The sequence below is a fragment of the Scophthalmus maximus genome, chromosome 10 (genome assembly GCF_022379125.1).
Source record: "Scophthalmus maximus strain ysfricsl-2021 chromosome 10, ASM2237912v1, whole genome shotgun sequence".
Classification (NCBI taxonomy): domain Eukaryota; kingdom Metazoa; phylum Chordata; class Actinopteri; order Pleuronectiformes; family Scophthalmidae; genus Scophthalmus; species Scophthalmus maximus.
Window position 1 is genome coordinate 19,515,518 of NC_061524.1, and position 20,197 is coordinate 19,535,714.

The 20,197-nt window shown below is 50.3% G+C and overlaps 1 protein-coding gene across 1 annotated transcript; it reads right to left on the reverse strand.

Annotated features, from left to right (window-relative positions):
• Positions 1 to 365: 365 nt before the first annotated feature.
• Positions 366 to 19,625, reverse strand: myo1eb (myosin IEb). Its single transcript, XM_035609169.2, has 27 exons — positions 19,354 to 19,625; positions 18,230 to 18,367; positions 18,007 to 18,096; positions 17,842 to 17,936; positions 17,644 to 17,731; positions 17,448 to 17,537; positions 17,181 to 17,312; positions 16,905 to 17,039; positions 13,806 to 13,938; positions 13,488 to 13,684; positions 13,294 to 13,374; positions 12,021 to 12,107; positions 11,764 to 11,850; positions 11,242 to 11,409; positions 10,971 to 11,056; positions 10,660 to 10,741; positions 9,940 to 10,145; positions 9,730 to 9,874; positions 9,464 to 9,578; positions 9,223 to 9,392; positions 8,994 to 9,139; positions 8,369 to 8,515; positions 8,122 to 8,279; positions 7,976 to 8,050; positions 7,699 to 7,888; positions 7,347 to 7,522; positions 366 to 1,187 (listed from the first exon to the last, which is right to left on the reverse strand). Exons 1-27 carry the CDS (start codon positions 19,354 to 19,356, stop codon positions 1,111 to 1,113), a joined length of 3,297 nt encoding a protein of 1,098 aa, XP_035465062.2. The 5' UTR covers positions 19,357 to 19,625; the 3' UTR covers positions 366 to 1,110.
• Between the last annotated feature and the right edge of the window lie 572 nt (positions 19,626 to 20,197).

The window sequence follows — 20,197 nt, forward strand, 5'->3', positions numbered from 1 at the left end:
TGTCATAAAAAAGATAAAATGTCGAGGAGGAAGTGTCAGTTGTGATGAATGTTAACGCTTCATTTCATGATTCCGTTATTACTGTCCACTGTTAAAAGTCGGTTTCAACAATAAAGTCATATTTAAAAAATAATAAAACATTGCTAGAGGTTAATTTAATTGGTAACATTTTGAAAATAAAGCCACAAGTTAGCTTTTAAAAACTCATGAGGTACGAAGCAGGGAAGATTTATTCTTGAATATTTATGATGCATTCATATGTGGTCAGATTAATCTGAAAAATGAGCTCCGGTCTTTTAAAAATCACGTGGTCTGGTTGGAGATAATGACGTCACATATGCAAAAACATGGCGGACAAAAGTAAATGTTTGGTTGATTCTAACAACACTTTTATTAACATCGCAAATGTATGCATCATGTTTTGCTAACATGTAATTTTTATTATGGTGACAGGGTGTAACTGTTAGTTGTCTGTCCAGGAATTATTTAGAAATATGTTGTAGCAACAACCATGAGAACAAATCATGTAAAACCATGTTCCAGTCATGGTGTTGTTTTAAAAGACAAGAACATGGAAGAACGACTTCCCACATCAGGAAATGGGAACATCAGGTGAATGCAACATAAACTCTTCCTCAAATTACAAATTTAATCTCCAAATCTCATATTTTGTTTCACTTGGTTTTAAAGTGTTAAAGTTAAAACACTGTCGGGTCGTCTGCTGCGTCAACTGGACTGCACAACAAAAAAAACACTTTTCCATCAGCAAGTGAAGGCAGCACGACCGTCTGGAGGAATGGAACTCTGGGTAATGTAGTTGTTCCTTCTCATGTTAAATCCCATTAAAACATGTGGTGTCACTCAAGTTGGTGGTGAAATGTCTGTTTATTGGCTGATCCAGCATCAGCTGATTAAACAACGTTCATGTTCAAGTCTATTAAAAATCTTAAAAAACTGTCATGTTACCGTCATGTAAACCTGTTTAATCTTTTATTAAAGTTCCAGTGTGACGTCTTCTTCACTGCAGACTGCAGGGGGCGACGGTCAGAGACTGAATTCACACTGGGACATGACAGCAGGTTGGTGACCTCTGACCCCCAGCGACAAGGTCTAGATCTTCTCCACATAGTTTCCAGGAAACATCCCCTCTCTGCCCCGCAACCGGCCGAACCACCAGCCAGACGGATCTGAGGGCACAGACAGAGACATTTCAGAGGACGAGTCAGAGGACCAGTCCGTCAGTACGTCAGAGGAACGAGTCAGAGGACCAGTACGTCAGAGGACAAGTCAGAGTCAGAGTCCGTCAGTACATCAGAGGACGAGTCCGAGTCCGTCAGTACGTCAGAGGAAAGAGTCAGAGGACGAGTCAGATTCCGAGTCCATCAGTACATCAGAGGACGAGTCAGAGGCAGAGTCCATCAGTATGTCTGAGGACGAGTCAGAGTCCGTCAGTATGTCAGAGGAAAGAATCAGAGGACGAGTCAGAGTCAGAGTCCGTCAGTACGTCAGAGGAGGAGTCAGAGTCCGTCAGTATGTCTGAGGACGAGTCAGAGTCCGTCACTACGTCAGAGGACGAGTCAGAGTCCGTCAGTATGTCTGAGGAGGAGTCAGAGTCAGAGTACGTCAGTATGTCTGAGGACGAGTCAGAGTCCGAGTCCGTCAGTATGTCAGAGGAAAGAATCAGAGGACGAGTCAGAGTCCGAGTCTGTCAATACATCAGAGGACGAGTCGGAGTCCATCAGTATGTCTGAAGACGAGTCAGAGTCTGTCAGTACGTCAGAAGAAAGAGTCAGAGAACGAGTCAGATTCCGAGTCGGAGTCCGTCAGTACGTCAGAGGACAAGTCAGAGTCAGAGTCCGTCAGTACATCAGAGGACGAGTCCGAGTCCGTCAGTACGTCAGAGGAAAGAGTCAGAGGACGAGTCAGATTCCGAGTCCATCAGTACATCAGAGGACGAGTCAGAGTCCGTCAGTACGTCAGAGGAAAGAGTCACAGGACGAGTCCGTCAGTACATCAGAGGACGAGTCAGAGTCAGAGTCCGTCAGTGCGTCAGAGGAAAGAGTCAGAGGACGAGTCAGAGTCAGAGTCCGTCAGTACATCAGAGGAAAGAGTCAGAGGACGAGTCAGAGTCCGAGTCCGTCAGTGCGTCAGAGGAAAGAGTCAGAGGACGAGTCAGAGGACGAGTCAGAGTCCGAGTCCATCAGTACATCAGAGGACGAGTCAGAGTCCGTCAGTACGTCAGAGGAAAGAGTCAGAGGACGAGTCAGAGGACGAGTCAGAGTCCGAGTCCATCAGTACAACAGAGGACGAGTCAGAGGCAGAGTCCGTCAGTATGTCTGAGGACGAGTCAGAGTCCGTCAGTACATCAGAGGAAAGAGTCAGAGGACGAGTCAGAGTCCGAGTCCGTCAGTGCGTCAGAGGAAAGAGTCAGAGGACGAGTCAGAGGACGAGTCAGAGTCCGAGTCCATCAGTACAACAGAGGACGAGTCAGAGGCAGAGTCCGTCAGTATGTCTGAGGACGAGTCAGAGTCCGTCAGTATGTCAGAGGAAAGAATCAGAGGACGAGTCAGAGTCAGAGTCCGTCAGTACATCAGAGGACGAGTCAGAGTCCGTCAGTATGTCTGAGGACGAGTCAGAGTCAGAGTCCGTCAGTACGTCAGAGGAAAGAGTCAGAGGACGAGTCAGAGTCCGTCAGTACATCAGAGGACGAGTCAGGGGCAGAGTCCGTCAGTATGTCTGAGGACGAGTCAGAGTCCGTCAGTATGTCAGAGGAAAGAATCAGAGGACGAGTCAGAGTCAGAGTCCGTCAGTACGTCAGAGGAGGAGTCAGAGTCCCTCAGTATGTCTGAGGACGAGTCAGAGGACGAGTCAGAGCCCGAGTCCGTCAGTACGTCAGAGGACAAGTCAGAGTCCGTCAGTATGTCTGAGGACGAGTCAGAGTGCGTCAGTATGTCTGAGGACGAGTCAGAGTCCGTCAGTATGTCTGAGGACGAGTCAGAGTCAGAGTCCGTCAGTACATCAGAGGACGAGTCTGTCAGTACATCAGAGGACGAGTCAGAGTCTGTCAGTATGTCAGAGGACGAGTCAGAGTCCGTCAGTATGTCTGAGGACGAGTCAGAGTCAGAGTCCGTCAGTACGTCAGAGGAGGAGTCAGAGTTCGTCAGTATGTCTGAGGACGAGTCAGAGTCCGTCAGTACGTCAGAGGACGAGTCACAGTCCGTCAGTATGTCTGAGGACGAGTCAGAGTCCGGGTCTGTCAGTACATCAGAGGACGAGTCAGAGTCCATCAGTATGTCTGAGGACGAGTCAGAGTCAGAGTACGTCAGTATGTCTGAGGAAGAGTCAGAGTCCGAGTCCGTCAGTATGTCAGAGGAAAGAATCAGAGGACGAGTCAGAGTCCGTCAGTACGTCAGAGGACGAGTCACAGTCCGTCAGTATGTCTGAGGACGAGTCAGAGTCAGAGTCCGTCAGTACATCAGAGGACGAGTCCGTCAGTACATCAGAGGACGAGTCAGAGTCCGTCAGTATGTCTGAGGACGAGTCAGAGTCATTGTCTGTCAGTACGTCAGAGGACGAGTCAGAGTCCGTCAGTATGTCTGAGGACGAGTCAGAGTCCGTCAGTACGTCAGAGGAGGAGTCAGAGTTCGTCAGTATGTCTGAGGATGAGTCAGAGTCCGTCAGTACGTCAGAGGACGAGTCACAGTCCGTCAGTATGTCTGAGGACGAGTCAGAGTCCGGGTCTGTCAGTACATCAGAGGACGAGTCAGAGTCCATCAGTATGTCTGAGGACGAGTCAGAGTAAGTCAGTATGTCTGAGGAAGAGTCAGAGTCCGAGTCCATCAGTATGTCTGAGGACGAGTCAGAGTCCGTCAGTATGTCTGAGGACGAGTCAGAGTCTGTCAGTACGTCAGAGGAAAGAGTCAGAGTCAGAGTCCGTCAGTATGTCTGAGGACGAGTCAGAGTCAGAGTCAGAGACCAAGTCCGTCAGTACATCAGAGGACGAGTCAGAGTCCGTCAGTATGTCTGAGGACGAGTCAGATTCAGAGTCCCTCAGTATGTCTGAGGAAGAGTCAGAGTCCGAGTCCGTCAGTATGTCAGAGGAAAGAATCAGAGGACGAGTCAGAGTCCGTCAGTACGTCAGAGGACGAGTCAGAGTCAGAGTCCGTCAGTACATCAGAGGACGAGTCCGTCAGTACATCAGAGGACGAGTCAGAGTCCGTCAGTATGTCTGAGGACGAGTCAGAGTCAGAGTCTGTCAGTACGTCAGAGGACGAGTCAGAGTCCGTCAGTATGTCTGAGGACGAGTCAGAGTCAGAGTCCGTCAGTATGTCAGAGGAGGAGTCAGAGTTCGTCAATATGTCTGAGGACGAGTCAGAGTCCGTCAGTACGTCAGAGGACGAGTCACAGTCCGTCAGTATGTCTGAGGACGAGTCAGAGTCCGGGTCTGTCAGTACATCAGAGGACGAGTCAGAGTCCATCAGTACGTCAGAGGACGAGTCACAGTCCGTCAGTATGTCTGAGGACGAGTCAGAGTCCGGGTCTGTCAGTACATCAGAGGACGAGTCAGAGTCCATCAGTATGTCTGAGGACGAGTCAGAGTCAGAGTACGTCAGTATGTCTGAGGAAGAGTCAGAGTCCGAGTCCATCAGTATGTCTGAGGACGAGTCAGATTCCGTCAGTATGTCTGAGGACGAGTCAGATTCCGTCAGTATGTCTGAGGACGAGTCAGAGTCTGTCAGTACGTCAGAGGAAAGAGTCAGAGGACGAGTCAGATTCCGAGTCGGAGTCCGTCAGTACGTCAGAGGAAAGAGTCAGAGTCAGAGTCCGTCAGTATGTCTGAGGACGAGTCAGATTCAGAGTCCCTCAGTATGTCTGAGGAAAGAGTCAGAGTCAGAGTCCGTCAGTACGTCAGAGGACGAGTCAGAGTCCGTCAGTATGTCTGAGAATGAGTCAGATTCAGAGTCCCTCAGTATGTCTGAGTACGAGTCAGAGGACGAGTCAGAGCCCAAGTCCATCAGTACGTCAGAGGACAAGTCAGAGTCCGTCAGTATGTCTGAGGATGAGTCAGATTCAGAGTCCCTCAGTAAGTCTGAGGACGAGTCAGAGGACGAGTCAGAGCCCAAGTCCGTCAGTACGTCAGAGGACAAGTCAGAGTCCGTCAGTATGTCTGAGGACGAGTCAGTGTGCGTCAGTATGTCTGAGGACGAGTCAGAGTCCGTCAGTATGTCTGAGGACGAGTCAGAGTCAGAGTCCATCAGTACATCAGAGGACGAGTCCGTCAGTACATCAGAGGACGAGTCAGAGTCCGTCAGTATGTCTGAGGACGAGTCAGAGTCAGAGTCCGTCAGTATGTCTGAGGACGAGTCAGAGTGCGTCAGTATGTCTGAGGACGACTCGGAGTCTGTCAGTATGTCTGAGGACGAGTCAGAGTCAGTCAGAGTCCGTCAGTACATCAGAGGACGAGTCCGTCAGTACATCAGAGGATGAGTCAGAGTCCGTCAGTATGTCTGAGGACGAGTCAGAGTCAGAGTCCGTCAGTATGTCTGACGACGAGTCAGAGTCAGAGTCCGTCAGTATGTCTGAGGACGAGTCTGAGGACGAGTCAGAGTCCAAGTCCGTCAGTACATCAGAGGACGAGTCAGAGTCCATCAGTATGTCTGAGGACGAGTCAGAGGATGAGTCAGATTCCGAGTCCATCAGTAGATCAAAGGACGAGTTAGAGGACGAGTCAGAGTCAGAGTCGGAGTCCATCAGAGGAAAGAATCAGAGTCAGAGTCTGTCAGTATGTCTGGCGACGAGTCAGAGTCCGTCAGTATGTCTGAGGACGAGTCTGAGGACGAGTCAGAGTCCAAGTCCGTCAGTACATCAGAGGACGAGTCAGAGTCTCTCAGTATGTCTGAGGACGAGTCTGAGTCAGAGTCCGTCAGTACATCAGAGGACGAGTCCGTCAGTACATCAGAGGACGAGTCAGAGTCCGTCAGTACATCAGAGGACGAGTCAGAGTCAGAGTCCGTCAGTATGTCTGAGGACGAGTCAGAGTGCGTCAGTATGTCTGAGGACGAGTCAGAGTCAGAGTCCGTCAGTACATCAGAGGACGAGTCCGTCAGTACATCAGAGGACGAGTCAGAGTCCGTCAGTATGTCTGAGGACGAGTCAGAGTCAGAGTCCGTCAGTATGTCTGAGGACGAGTCAGAGTCAGAGTCCGTCAGTACATCAGAGGACGAGTCCGTCAGTACATCAGAGGACGAGTCAGAGTCCGTCAGTATGTCTGAGGACGAGTCAGAGTCAGAGTCCGTCAGTATGTCTGAGGACGAGTCCGAGGACGAGTCAGAGTCCAAGTCCGTCAGTACATCAGAGGACGAGTCTGAGTCAGAGTCCGTCAGTGCATCAGAGGACGAGTCCGTCAGTACATCAGAGGACGAGTCAGAGTCTTTCAGTATGTCTGAGGACGAGTCAGAGTCTGTCAGTACGTCAGAGGAAAGAGTCAGAGGATGAGTCAGATTCCGAGTCCATCAGTACATCAGAGGACGAGTTAGAGGACGAGTCAGAGTCAGAGTCGGAGTCCGTCAGTATGTCAGAGGAAAGAGTCAGAGGACGAGTCCTTCAGTGACAGTACTCTCCGTGGTTCTGACAGTACTCTCAGCGGTACTGACAGTACTCTCAGCAGCACTCTCCGCAGTACTGACAGTACTATCAGCAGAACTCTCAGCAATACTTATATTACTCCCAGCAGTACTCTCAGCAATACTGACAGTACTCTCAGCAGCACTCTCAGCGGTACTGACAGTACTTTCAGCAATACTGACAGTTCTCTCAGCAGTACTCTCAGCAATACTGACAGTATTCTCAGCAGCACTCTCAGCAGTACTGACAGTACTCTCAGCAATACTGACAGTACTCTCAGCAGTTCTCTCAGCTGTACTGACAGTACTTTCAGCAATAATGACAGTACTCTCAGCAGTACTCTGTGGTACTGACAGTACTCTCAGCAGTACTCTCAGCATTACTGACAGTACTCTCAGCAGTACTCTCAGCATTACTGACAGTACTCTCAGCATCACTCTCAGCATTACTGATAGTACTCTCAGCATTACTGACAGTACTCTCAGCAGCACTCTCAGCGGTACTGACAGTACTCTCAGCATCACTCTCAGCATTACTGACAGTACTCTCAGCAGTACTCTCAGCATTACTGACAGTACTCTCAGCATCACTCTCAGCATTACTGATAGTACTCTCAGCATTACTGACAGTACTCTCAGCAGCACTCTCAGCGGTACTGACAGTACTCTCAGCATCACTCTCAGCATTACTGACAGTACTCTCAGCAGTACTCTCAGCGGTACCTTCAGTCAGTATCTCGATGACATCCTCAGCGTTGAAGCTGAGCTCGTCGGTGTCCTGGGCGTCGTAGGCGTACAGCGCTCTGCACTGAGGAGAGCGAGGCTTCGGTTTGGGAGCAGGTTTGGGTCTACCCGCTCCAGGGAGGGGCTTCACCTCCTTCGACCGCCGCCGCTGCAGCCTGTAGGCGAGACGCAGGGATTATATAACTTAGTATTACAGAGTATTCACAGCCAACCAGAAGAACAGTGTGTAGAACCAGGACACAGGAAGTCCGACGGGACCGGAGAGCTGCTGGTTGGAGTCTGGCTCTGACTTCGCCCCCAGCTCTGGATGTGAGTGACACTGGGGTCTCACCCTGCAGCACCTTCCTCGGGGACGTCCATGAAGCCCATGTCGTGGTGTTTGTGGGGCTGGTTGCTGGGGCGGCGCTGGCTCTGGATGCGGGGAAGACTGGGCTGCTCCATGCTGGACTGCTGCCTCAGCAGGGAGCCTCTAGAGGAGGTGGGGCCGCCTCGGGGAGCTCCGCCCCCTCTGGAGCGAGAAGCTAAATAAACAAACAAAAATAAATCGCAAACCAACTTTGAACACAGCAGGTGACGTCCTGACATCTGGATGTTGTTTGTAACTGTACCTGAGTCGTACTGGCTGCTAGGCGCGGCCTGGTGGCCCATGTAGCGGCTCTTTCGCATGTCCTTCCTCGTCGGTCCTACGAGTCAACAGACAGGAAGTGAGGAGCAGCACACGCAAAGTTGTGATGATGACGGACTTTTCACTTACGTGAATTCTTGGGCAGACCTGGGCCGATGGAGACCTGCAGCACCTTCCCACTGGGCTTCAGGACCGCCTCGTCCCCCTGACCCCCCTGGAACTGAATCTGTCTGGACCCGGCAGAACTGAACGGACCCCACCCGCCCTTCTTCACCTTAAACTCCAGACTGGAGTCAGAGAAACATTTCAGTTTAAATGAACGAAATTACATCAAATAAAAGAGAGAGATTTATGTTTCAGATGAAGTTAAACTCACAGGTTGTTGAACTTCAGCGGAAGTTTCTTCTCTGTCTTCTCCTGAAAACGTTTGACGAGCAAACTGATGACCTCTGTTTTAAAGACGCTCTGAAGGACGCTGTCGTACTCTTCCTCATGAACGATGAAGAAGTCGTCCTGCAGAGAGCTGACAGACGGGTCAGAGAGAGAGACAGGTCAGAGACACACCAGAGAGAGAGAGACAGGTCAGGGAGAGAGAAAGGTCAGAGACAGACCAGAGAGAGAGAGAGAGACGGGTCAGAGAGAGGTCAGAGAGAGAGATGGGTCAGAGACAGGTCAGAGAGAGAGAGAGAGTGGTCAGAGAGAGAGAGAGAGTGGTCAGAGAGAGAGAGACGGGTCAGAGAGAGAGACAGACCAGAAAGAGAGAGATGGGTCAGAGAGAGAGAGAGAGAGAAGGGTCAAAGACAGAGAGACGGATCAGAGAGAGAGATGGGTCACAGACAGAGAGAGAGACAGACAAGATGCAGCCAGACCTGGTTTTACTTCTGGTTCTGTCTTTATTTCGAGTTCTTATCCTGGTTCTAATCCTGAACTTGTTTCAAAGCAAAGGTCTAATTCTTGCCCTGGTTCTGGTTCTGGTCTTAGCTCTGGTACTGGTGACGTACCTCAGGGAAACAGACTGGACCTTGTTGAGCTCGATCTTCCTCTTGAGAACTTCCTGGATCTGACCTTTATCTGGACCCTGTTTCACCTTCTCTCGACCAATCAGGTAGAGGAACTTTGGGGTGAGTATGAGGTCTCGCTTCACCATCTGTGGGACGACAGAACCGGGTCAGTGAGGCGTCGCTCTGAAAACCCAACCGCCTCTGGTGACACGTGGTCTCTGGTCTTTACCCGGAACCTTCGGTCGTATTTCAGCACCACGTCTGCGAAGTCGATCCTCTCCCGTCGGCCCACGAACCGTCGGATCTCGGGATGGTTGTCCGTCCCAATGTAGTCGCCCACAAAGTTCCTGTTGATGCTGTTTCTGCGTCGCTCCTTCTTGTTCAGCAGGACGTCCGACGCTGGAAGGAAAAGAGAAACAGTGTACCAACACGTGGAGGAGATTCTTCATCACATAGGACAACAGACTCACCTTCCTCCCTCATCTTCACGTACTTGCGGACGGCGATGTGTTTGCGCCACGCCTTCTGGATGACCCGGGCGTAACCGTTGTACTTCCTCTCCCTCATCTCCTCCAGCAGGAAGAGCTGCAGAGAGAAGACCAACAGATATCACCACAGAGAACATGTACACCTGAAGACCTGAAGACCAGAACCTCAACAGGTTTATGCTGAGGTTCTGCGTCTGAAGACGCAGTTTAACTGTTGAACTTTGCTGTGGGATGAAACCCATTCGTACCGACTCTGGAGCCTTGATGAAGACCTTGGACTTGCCCAGCTGGAACTGGTCCTGGTCCATGTTCACGGAGTTGAGCAGGTGCAGGACGCCCTGCCGCTCTTCGCCCCTCCACCGGGGCCAGGTCTCCGTGGTCAGGATGGCGTACCTGCAGCACATTACTGTTACGATCGGTGTGTTGGATGCAGAGTGTTATCTTGTTGGACCTCTGACCTCTGCAGGAACTTGTTGAAGACCCGTCTGTAGGCGTATCCCGCCCGGCGGACTCTGATGTTCTCTCGGAGGCCCAGGTACTCCACCTGGTGTCGAACCCGGTTGTCCTCCCAGTCTCTGGGACGCTTGGTCTCGTTGGGTTTGATGCAGCGGATGTAGTGAGGCGTGCACTTCATCAGGGTCTGGACCAGACTGTTGGCTTGTTTCTGAAAGAAGGGGGAGACTTTACCTGTTGCACCTCACAGCAGAACCTGCAGAACTTCAGTCTGATCCCAAACCAATGTTACCCTCGTCATGTAAAACATCACAACTCAACTTGTGTCTACACATCTCTGACTCAAATTGCTGTTTCCAGTCTCAGACCAGTTCAGTGTTGTCCACTGTTCTTCTCGTTTGTTCATTTGCTCATTTACGACCCTGTGACCAGGCCATCCAATGACATAGGTCTGTTTTACCTCTGCTCTGATTTGCCGATGGCTCACACAGACGCAACATTCAGGAATCACAGACGCCTCCTGTCAGTAACTCGTCGGGGGTTTGTCTTCAGGTCGTGGTTCTCTTCTCTTAGGTTGAAGTGTCTAGGGGAACCGTACTTAACCTAGGGTTCTGAGGATGTGGGGAACCCAGGGTTCTCCAGAGAGCACCACCTCCATTCTCTCAGAGAAAACAGATCGTACGAGACGATCTTAGGCTCAGGTGGAACCAGACCAACTCTCTCACCTTGATCTTACTGGTCACGGTGCTCGGACGCCCTCGCTTCTCCGCTTCCAGGTTTTCAGGGAACAGAGCTCTGATGAACGGACTGACGACAAACACAACACGGACATGAGGTCATCATAAAGTCGTCATATCACCACACACGCGCACGCGCGCGCGCACACACACACACACACACACACACACACACACACACACACACACACACACACACACACACACACACACACACACACACACACACACACACACACACACACACACACACACACACACACACACACACACACACACACACACACACACACACTTACAATTCACTGCTCTGCATCAGCTCAATGATGTCATTGAAGAGCACGTCTCTGTTCCTCTCACAGAAACCATTGACATCGTAGGACACCTGGACAGGAGGACAGACAGGTGTGAGGGACAGACAGGTTAACAGGTAGACAGGTGTGATGGACAGACAGGTGAGCAGGTAGAAAGGTGTGTGGGACAGACAGGTGAGCAGGTAGACAGGTGTGATGGACAGACAGGTGAGCAAGTAGACAGGTGTGTGGGACAGACAGGTGAGCAGGTAGATACCTTCCCGGCGTAGTGATGGACGACGAACCCTCTGTTCCAGCTGCTGAAGTGTTCGTGGGATCCGATCTGTCCCTGCAACTTCTGCAGCAGCGTCTGGTCGGCGCCTTCGCCTTTGGCGTGCATCGTCGCACAGACGTCGTCCAGGATGCTCATGATCCCAAGAGGATTCTGGGAGATTATGTGAGGGACACCAGCAGAGGGCATGAAGCTCAGACGTGATGCAGGTTTATCACAACATCGGAGTTTCAACATTGACCTGATACGACTCATAAACCTGGATCAGAGGATGACGTGATTCTGATCATAACAGCATCTCAACTTCACGCCACGAGTGATGTGACACCACGAGTGCTGTCACACCACGAGTGATGTCACAGGAAAATGGCCGCCGTGTGAATATGGTCTATGGGAAAATCTTTGGAACACTTTATATTTTATTCATATTTCAATTGCTCTTGTTGCTCTCAAAACCGTTTTCACATTTCAGATGAAACAGTCCACTTCTCCGATTGGCTGACCTACCAGTTTGGACTCGATGATGTCACAGACCACCTTGTTGTTAAAATAGTCGATGGGCGTCCATTTGATTCCCTCCTGAACATATTCATCCTACAGAGAGAGATTATGTAATGATGATGATGATGGCAACAGGACAGACAGGAGGTGAAACAAAGTAAAGATTTGTTTGTTATGAATTTAACTGAGACAAGAATCAACACTAAACAGTTTGAATGTGTATGATGACGTGATGACATCATGATGACATCACTGTGAGTCACCTGTTCTGCCTTCAGTGTGAGCTCAATAAAAATCTGCTGCAGCTTCTCGTTGACAAAGTTGATGCAGAACTGTTCGAAGCCGTTTTGCTGAAAGAAAAAGGCGATGTCACAAGACAATAATCAGATCAATACAATACAGAAATAGCAATAATAAGTCAATCAATCAATCAATAAATACATTGATCAAACCCTGTATCATATATCATATGATCACTATCATCAATATCTGGCTCTGCTACAAGACACCTGTGAGGGTAAAGGCAACAGGGGGTATAGGCAGCAGGAAGGGTAAAGGTGACAGGAAGGGTAAGGCGACAGAAAGGGTAAAGGGGACAGAGGTGACAGGAGGGTAAAGGCGACAGAAAGGGTAAAGGGGACAGAGGTGACAGGAAGGCTAAAGGCGACAGGAAGGGGACAGAGGTGACAGGAAGGTAAAGGCAACAGGAGGGTAAAGGCAACAGGAAGGGTGAAGGGGACAGAGGTGACAGGAAGGGTAAAGGCGACAGGAGGGTAAAGGCGACAGAAAGGGTAAAGGGGACAGAGGTGACAGGAAGGGTAAAGGCGACAGGAAGGGGACAGAGGTGACAGGAAGGTAAAGGCAACAGGAGGGTAAAGGCGACAGGAAGGGTGAAGGGGACAGAGGTGACAGGAAGGGGAAAGGTGACAGGAGGGTTAAGGCGACAGGTAGGGTAAAGGGGACAGACGTGACAGGAAGGGTAAATGTGACAGGAGGGTTAAGGCGACAGGTAGGGTAAAGGGGACAGATGTGACAGGAAGGTAAAGGCGACAGGAGGATAAAGGGGACAGGAAGGTAAAGGCGACAGGAGAGTAAAGGCGACAGGAGAGTAAAGGTGACAGGAAGGTAAAGGCGACAGGAAGGTAAAGGCGACAGGAAGGTAAAGGCGACCGGAAGGTAAAGGTGACAGGAGAGTAAAGGCGACAGGAGAGTAAAGGCGACAGGAAGGTAAAGGCGACAGGAAGGTAAAGGGCGGCCATGGCTCAGGAGGTAGAGTTGTTCGTCCACCAACTGGCTCGATCCCAGCTTCCGCCAGTCCACATGCCGTTGTGTCCTGGGGCAAGCCTGTGACGGCTCTTCCAACAGTGTATGAATGTCTGTGAATGGGTGAATGTGACTTTCCTGTTAAGCACTTTGAGTGGTCTATATGACTAGAAAAGCACTATATAGATACAGTCCACAAAAGTCCATAAAGGCCAAAGGAGGGTAAAGTTACTGATCGTCTTTATATACAGTCAGTGAAGGAGGTGTTAGTACCTGGAAGATTTCGAAGCCGTAGATGTCAAGGACTCCGATGTTCAGCTCCTCCTGGTTCTTCTTCATGGCTTTGTTGATGCACTGATGCACAGAACAGGTTATTGTTATGAAACAGACAGTGAAGAGTAAAATGACAGAGTTATGAAATGAGGCGTGAAGAGAGCGAGAGAGAGATAGAGTGGAGGTGAACTGACGTCGACCAGGAAATCGAACAGTCGGGCGTACAGAGCCTTGGACAGGGCGTCTCTGGAGAAACAGGCCTGCTCCGTGTTCAGGGTGACGGAGATGGACTCGCTCTTCCCGCCCCACTTACTGTCCATCACCCTGCTGGTCAGTTTACTGCAGAGACCGTCTTGAGGGATTCCCAACAGGAAGGATGGGAACGCCAGGACTGAGGGAGACAGACAGGCAGACAGACAGATAGACAGACAGGCTCAGGCAGACAGACAGACAGGCTCACTCAGGGAAACTAATGTGTACAGATCCTCCGAACTAAAAGATGAGTGTCTCACAGTCTTGACTCTCGACCACAGCGTAGTTGTTCTCCTCCCTGAAGCTCAGGTTCCCCAGATGAAGGATCCCAGCAACCAGCTGGAGAACAGAGTCCTGCTCCTCCACTGACAGACCCACCACTGACATGGCCCCCTGAGACACAGACAGGTACAGACAGAATGTCAGACAAACAGACCCACCACTGACATGGCCCCCTGAGACACAGACAGGTACAGACAGAATGTCAGACAAACAGACGCACCACTGACATGGCCCCCTGAGACACAGACAGGTACAGACAGTCCGTCAGACCCACCACTGACATGGCCCCCCTGAGACACAGACAGGTACATACAGAATGTCAGACAGATAGACCCACCACTGACATGACCCCCTGAGACACAGACCGGTACAGACAGAATGTCAGACAAACAGACGCACCACTGACATGGCCCCCTGAGACACAGACAGGTACAGACAGTCCGTCAGACCCACCACTGACATGGCCCCCTGAGACACAGACAGGTACATACAGAATGTCAGACAGATAGACCCACCACTGACATGGCCCCCTGAGACACAGACAGGTACAGACAGACAGTCAGACAAACAGACCCACCACTGACATGGCCCCCTGAGACACAGACAGGTACAGACAGAAAGTCAGACAGACAGACCCACCACTGACATGGCCCCCTGAGACACAGACAGACAGTAAGACAGTCAGACCCACCACTGACATGGCCCCCCTGAGACACAGACAGGTACATACAGAATGTCAGACAGATAGACCCACCACTGACATGACCCCCTGAGACACAGACCGGTACAGACAGAATGTCAGACAAACAGACGCACCACTGACATGGCCCCCTGAGACACAGACAGGTACAGACAGTCCGTCAGACCCACCACTGACATGGCCCCCTGAGACACAGACAGGTACATACAGAATGTCAGACAGATAGACCCACCACTGACATGGCCCCCTGAGACACAGACAGGTACAGACAGACAGTCAGACAAACAGACCCACCACTGACATGGCCCCCTGAGACACAGACAGGTACAGACAGAAAGTCAGACAGACAGACCCACCACTGACATGGCCCCCTGAGACACAGACAGACAGTAAGACAGACAGACCCACCACTGACATGGCCCCCTGAGACACACACAGGTACAGACAGAATGTCAGACAGACAGACCCACCACTGACATGGCCCCCTGAGACACAGACAGGTACAGACAGAAAGTCAGACAGACCCACCACTGACATGGCCCACTGAGACACAGACAGGTACAGACAGACAGTCGGACAGACAGACAGGTACAGACAGTCAGTTAGACAGACAGTCTGACCCACCACTGACATGGCCCCCTGAGACACAGACAGGTACAGACAGTCAGACAGACAGAACCACCACTGACATGGCCCCCTGAGACACAGACAGACAGTAAGACAGACAGACCCACCACTGACATGGCCCCCTGAGACACAGACAGGTACAGACAGACAGTCAAACAGACAGACAGGTACAGACATTCAGTTAGACAGACAGTCTGACCCACCACTGACATGGCCCACTGAGACACAGACAGGTACAGACAGTCAGACAGACAGAACCACCACTGACATGGCCCCCTGAGACACAGACAGACAGTAAGACAGACAGACCCATCACTGACATGGCCCGCCCGAGACACAGACAGGTACAGAGAGACAGTCAGACAGACAGACCCACCACTGACATGGCCCCCTGAGACACAGACAGGTACAGACAGACAGTAAGACAGACCCACCACTGACATGGCCCCCTGAGACACAGACAGGTACAGACAGAAAGTCAGACAGACAGACCCACCACTGACATGGCCCCCTGAGACACAGACAGACAGTAAGACAGACAGACCCACCACTGACATGGCCCCCTGAGACACACACAGGTACAGACAGAATGTCAGACAGACAGACCCACCACTGACATGGCCCCCTGAGACACAGACAGGTACAGACAGAAAGTCAGACAGACCCACCACTGACATGGCCCACTGAGACACAGACAGGTACAGACAGACAGTCGGACAGACAGCCAGGTACAGACATGGCCCCCTGAGACACAGACAGGTACAGACAGACAGTAAGACAGACAGACCCACCACTGACATGGCCCCCTGAGACACAGACACGTACAGACAGACAGTCAGACAGACAGACCCACCACTGACATGGCCCCCTGAGACACAGACAGGTACAGACAGTCAGACAGACAGACAGACAGGTACAGACAGTCAGTTAGACAGACAGTCTGACCCACCACTGACATGGCCCCCTGAGACACAGACAGGTACAGACAGTCAGACAGACAGAACCACCACTGACATGGCCCCCTGAGACACAGACAGACAGTAAGACAGACAGACCCACCACTGACATGGCCCCCTGAGACACAGACAGGTACAGACAGACAATCAAACAGACAGACAGGTACAGACATTCAGTTAGACAGACAGTCTGACCCACCACTGACATGGCCCACTGAGACACAGACAGGTACAGACAGTCAGACAGACAGAACCACCACTGACATGGCCCCCTGAGACACAGACAGACAGTAAGACAGACAGACCCACCACTGACATGGCCCGCCCGAGACACAGACAGGTACAGAGAGACAGTCAGACAGACAGACCCACCACTGACATGGCCCCCTGAGACACAGACAGGTACAGACAGACAGTAAGACAGACCCACCACTGACATGGCCCCCTGAGACACAGACACGTACAGACAGACAGTCAGACAGACAGACCCACCACTGACATGGCCCCCAAAGACACAGACAGGTACAGACAGAAAGTCAGACAGACCCACCACTGACATGGCCCACTGAGACACAGACAGGTACAGACAGACAGTCTGACCAAACACTGACATGCCCCCCTGAGACACAGACAGGTACTGACAGACAGTCAGACAAACAGAGAGGAGCAGACAGACAGACAGGAGCAGACAGGTGCAGACAGACAGACAGGCAGACAGGCAGGCAGACAGACAGACAGGTAAAGACAGACAGACAGGCAGACACCCAGACAGATAAAGACAGACAGGTACAAACCAGAGTATCGTTGAACTCCTTCTTGTCGTTCACATCCTCCACTGTGAATGTTCCTGATTGGTTGAGGTAGCAGTAGTAGTCGGGGGTCGTGACCCCGAGGTTCTCCCTCTGCTCCCCACTTGCTCCCCCCAACAGCTGAAGACAGAGGTCAAATAGGGGTCACATAGAGGTTGAACAGGGGTCACACAGGGGTCAGAAACATGTAGTAGATGTCGTAGTACATGTTGTAGTACATGTTGCAATACATGTTTCTTTTTATAATACATTTTGTAGTACCTGGTAGTAGATGTGGAAGTTTCTCTCTCCAGGATTCTGTGAAACAACTCGACTTTTCTCCAACAGGAAGTTGGAGATTTTTCCTCCATCAGGAGCTCCGCCCCGACTGAACTGGATCTCAAAGTATTTACCCTGAAGAGGAAACACGCCTGTTCGTCAACATCTGTTTGTCAATATCTGTTCGTCAAAGTCTGTTCATCAACGTCTGTTCATCAGACTCCGTTCGTCAACGTGTGTTTGTGTTTTGATTTATATAACAACACTCACAAATCTACTGGAGTTGTTGTTGCGGACTGTCTTGGCGTTACCGAAGGCCTCCAGCAAGGGGTTGGACTGCAGGATGATGTCTTTAACATGCTGCAGTAACCATGGAAACAGTATTCAGGGAAACTGAGTCATGGCTGATACTACAACTACTGCATAAGAGCAGTACTCAGTACTCTGAGCAGTACTCAGTACTGACCTGTACTTTATCTCCTCCTCCAGACACTTTGGACACGTAGCTCATGATGTATTTGGCTGCAACTGTTTTTCCAGCTCCACTTTCACCACTGAGACAAAGATTCACAAGACAAAGATTCACAAGACAAAGATTCACAAGACAAAGATTCACAGGACAAACTTGTATTAATAAAGTTGGTGTGTGTTTGTTGATCCTGACCTGATGATGACACACTGGTTCTCGCTGTCAATCATCATGTTTCTGTACACGTTGTCAGCCAGGGCGTAGATGTGGGGTGGGTTCTCGTACTGCGCCTGGGGGGCGGAGTCAAAGTGTTGATGATGACGTCAGACATGATGTCACAGACGTGTGTGTTTATCTCACCGCCCCCTGGTAGAGCTCCACCTCCCGCTCACTGAAGTACGGAAGCTGTTTGAACGGGTTCACTGAGATCAGAACTGGACCGATGTAGGTCTGACAGAACCAGGTCAAGGAACACAAGCAGAACCACATTCAGAACCAAAACATCCACATTCAGAACCAAAACAACTACAACCAGAACCCCACCCAGCACCACAACAACAGGTCGGTGACGTCATGAGGATACGAAGATGTAGTCGTCCATGTATCTCTTCTTCAGGTTGTCAGTGATGGCGTCCTCGTGGACTTTGGACAGCAGCACCATGTCGTCCACGCCGCTCACCTTCACGTTCTGAGCCTGCCAATCATAACGCTCCTTACTGCCCTGGGGGGGGGACGGGGGGACAAACGACATTTGTCAGAACACACACATGCATGTGCATCCACACACACACACACCTGTACTCACCAGCATGATGATTCCTTGTCAATTAACTGATTTGTTCTTTTTGGTTTCTTTAATAAAAATAAAGTCACGTTCTAATGTGTGTCTCCTTGTTTGTGTGTGTGTGTGTGTGTGTGTGTGTGTGTGTGTGTGTGTGCATTCCCAGCATTCCTCTGTCTTGTGGGATCTTGTCCTGTTCAGATCAGAGCATCGACGCCCGGACACGTTCAGTGTGTGTGTGTGTGTCTGCGTGTATGTGTGTCTGTGTTATAGACTCAGTTCTAAATCATTCAAACCTGAGGTAACTAGTGACTCAACCTGAGTTAACTAGTAACTAAACCTGAGGTAACTAGTGACTCAACCTGAGTTAACTAGTAACTAAACCTGAGGTAACTAGTGACTCAACCTGAGGTAACTAGTAACGAAACCTGAGGTAACTAGTAAAGTAACCTCAGGAGGAAACTCAGATCCGGAGTCTGTTTGACCCCGTTAGCTTTCCATACCCACTCCTGACAGAGGTCAAACTGGCACTGGTTGTTTCCATGGTAATAGGAGGGAAAATGTCTGAACATGTTGGTTTAAAATATGATGTTTGTTTCTTTGTTTCTCAGATTAAACAATAACTACTGAGCAGAAACAGTAACTTGATATTTTACAGATTCCACAGGAAATAATTCAGATGATAACTATCTGTAATATTTCGCAGACTGACTGATCGACTGTTGTTGTCATTTTTTTATTTGTTGACATTGTTTTGTTTCTGAACCAAAAAACTTTGTGATCATAATCAAACCAACAGCAACAGAGATGTGGTCTGGGATCTGTTCCAGGATTCTGATTAAGGACCAGGACCCGGTTCAGGACCAGGACCTGTCTTGGTCTTTGACTGTATTTTCTTTGAGTAAAGAAAAAGGGAGTGGACTCACCATGTCTGCTCCTCCTGCTCTCCACTTCCTGTTTCAAGTAAAAGTTGAGAAGTCTTGAGTTGGACTCTGGTGGATCCAGGTGGACTCAGACCGGACCTGGACCAGGTGTGTCCGGGTCAGGTGGGTTCAGGTCAGCGGACTCAGACGGATTCTGCGCCTCGGAACATTTTCCTCTCACTTTGAGACTCGCCTGTTTTTCTTCCTTCAGTCTTCAACCTCTCAACTCTCTGCAGGTGCGGGCAGGTAAAGCTCCACCTCCACCTCCCCCTCCTCCCTGTGGAACTCTGGGTAATGAGCTCTGCTGCCCCCTGGTGTCAGAACACAGGATCTGTCTCATGTACTGGTGTGACGTTAGTTACAGTTTAACTTTGTTAAAAGTTTATTGTACTTTTTTTTTTTAACAGTTCCTCATTGTCCTTCATCAATGTGTGTGACGTCATTAATATTACCACTTCAACTACATTTCAACACAACACAATAACTCCCAGTGACCTTTGACCTCGTCTGTAACAGAAATGTTATTAGTTCTGGTGAAAACGTCTTTGGCTGTGTTTGGGTGAGGTCCAATTATCAAATGTATTCAGGAAGTTTCCTAAATCCTGAAGTGACCCAGAAGTGTTTCCTCAGCACCATGATGATGTTCAGATTCTCTTATACCCCTGAAACCAGGTTCCAGTTCCGGGCCAGTGCTGGGGCTGAACCGGTTCGCGTTTTCACCGGCAAGAGAGCCACGTCATGACGTCAATGCAAACGTCTGCAAATGTCTCCGCCTTGCGAGCGACCTCGCGGCAGCTTCAATCATAACAACAGCAATGGCGAACTATGCCGCAGTTGTCCAAGTGTT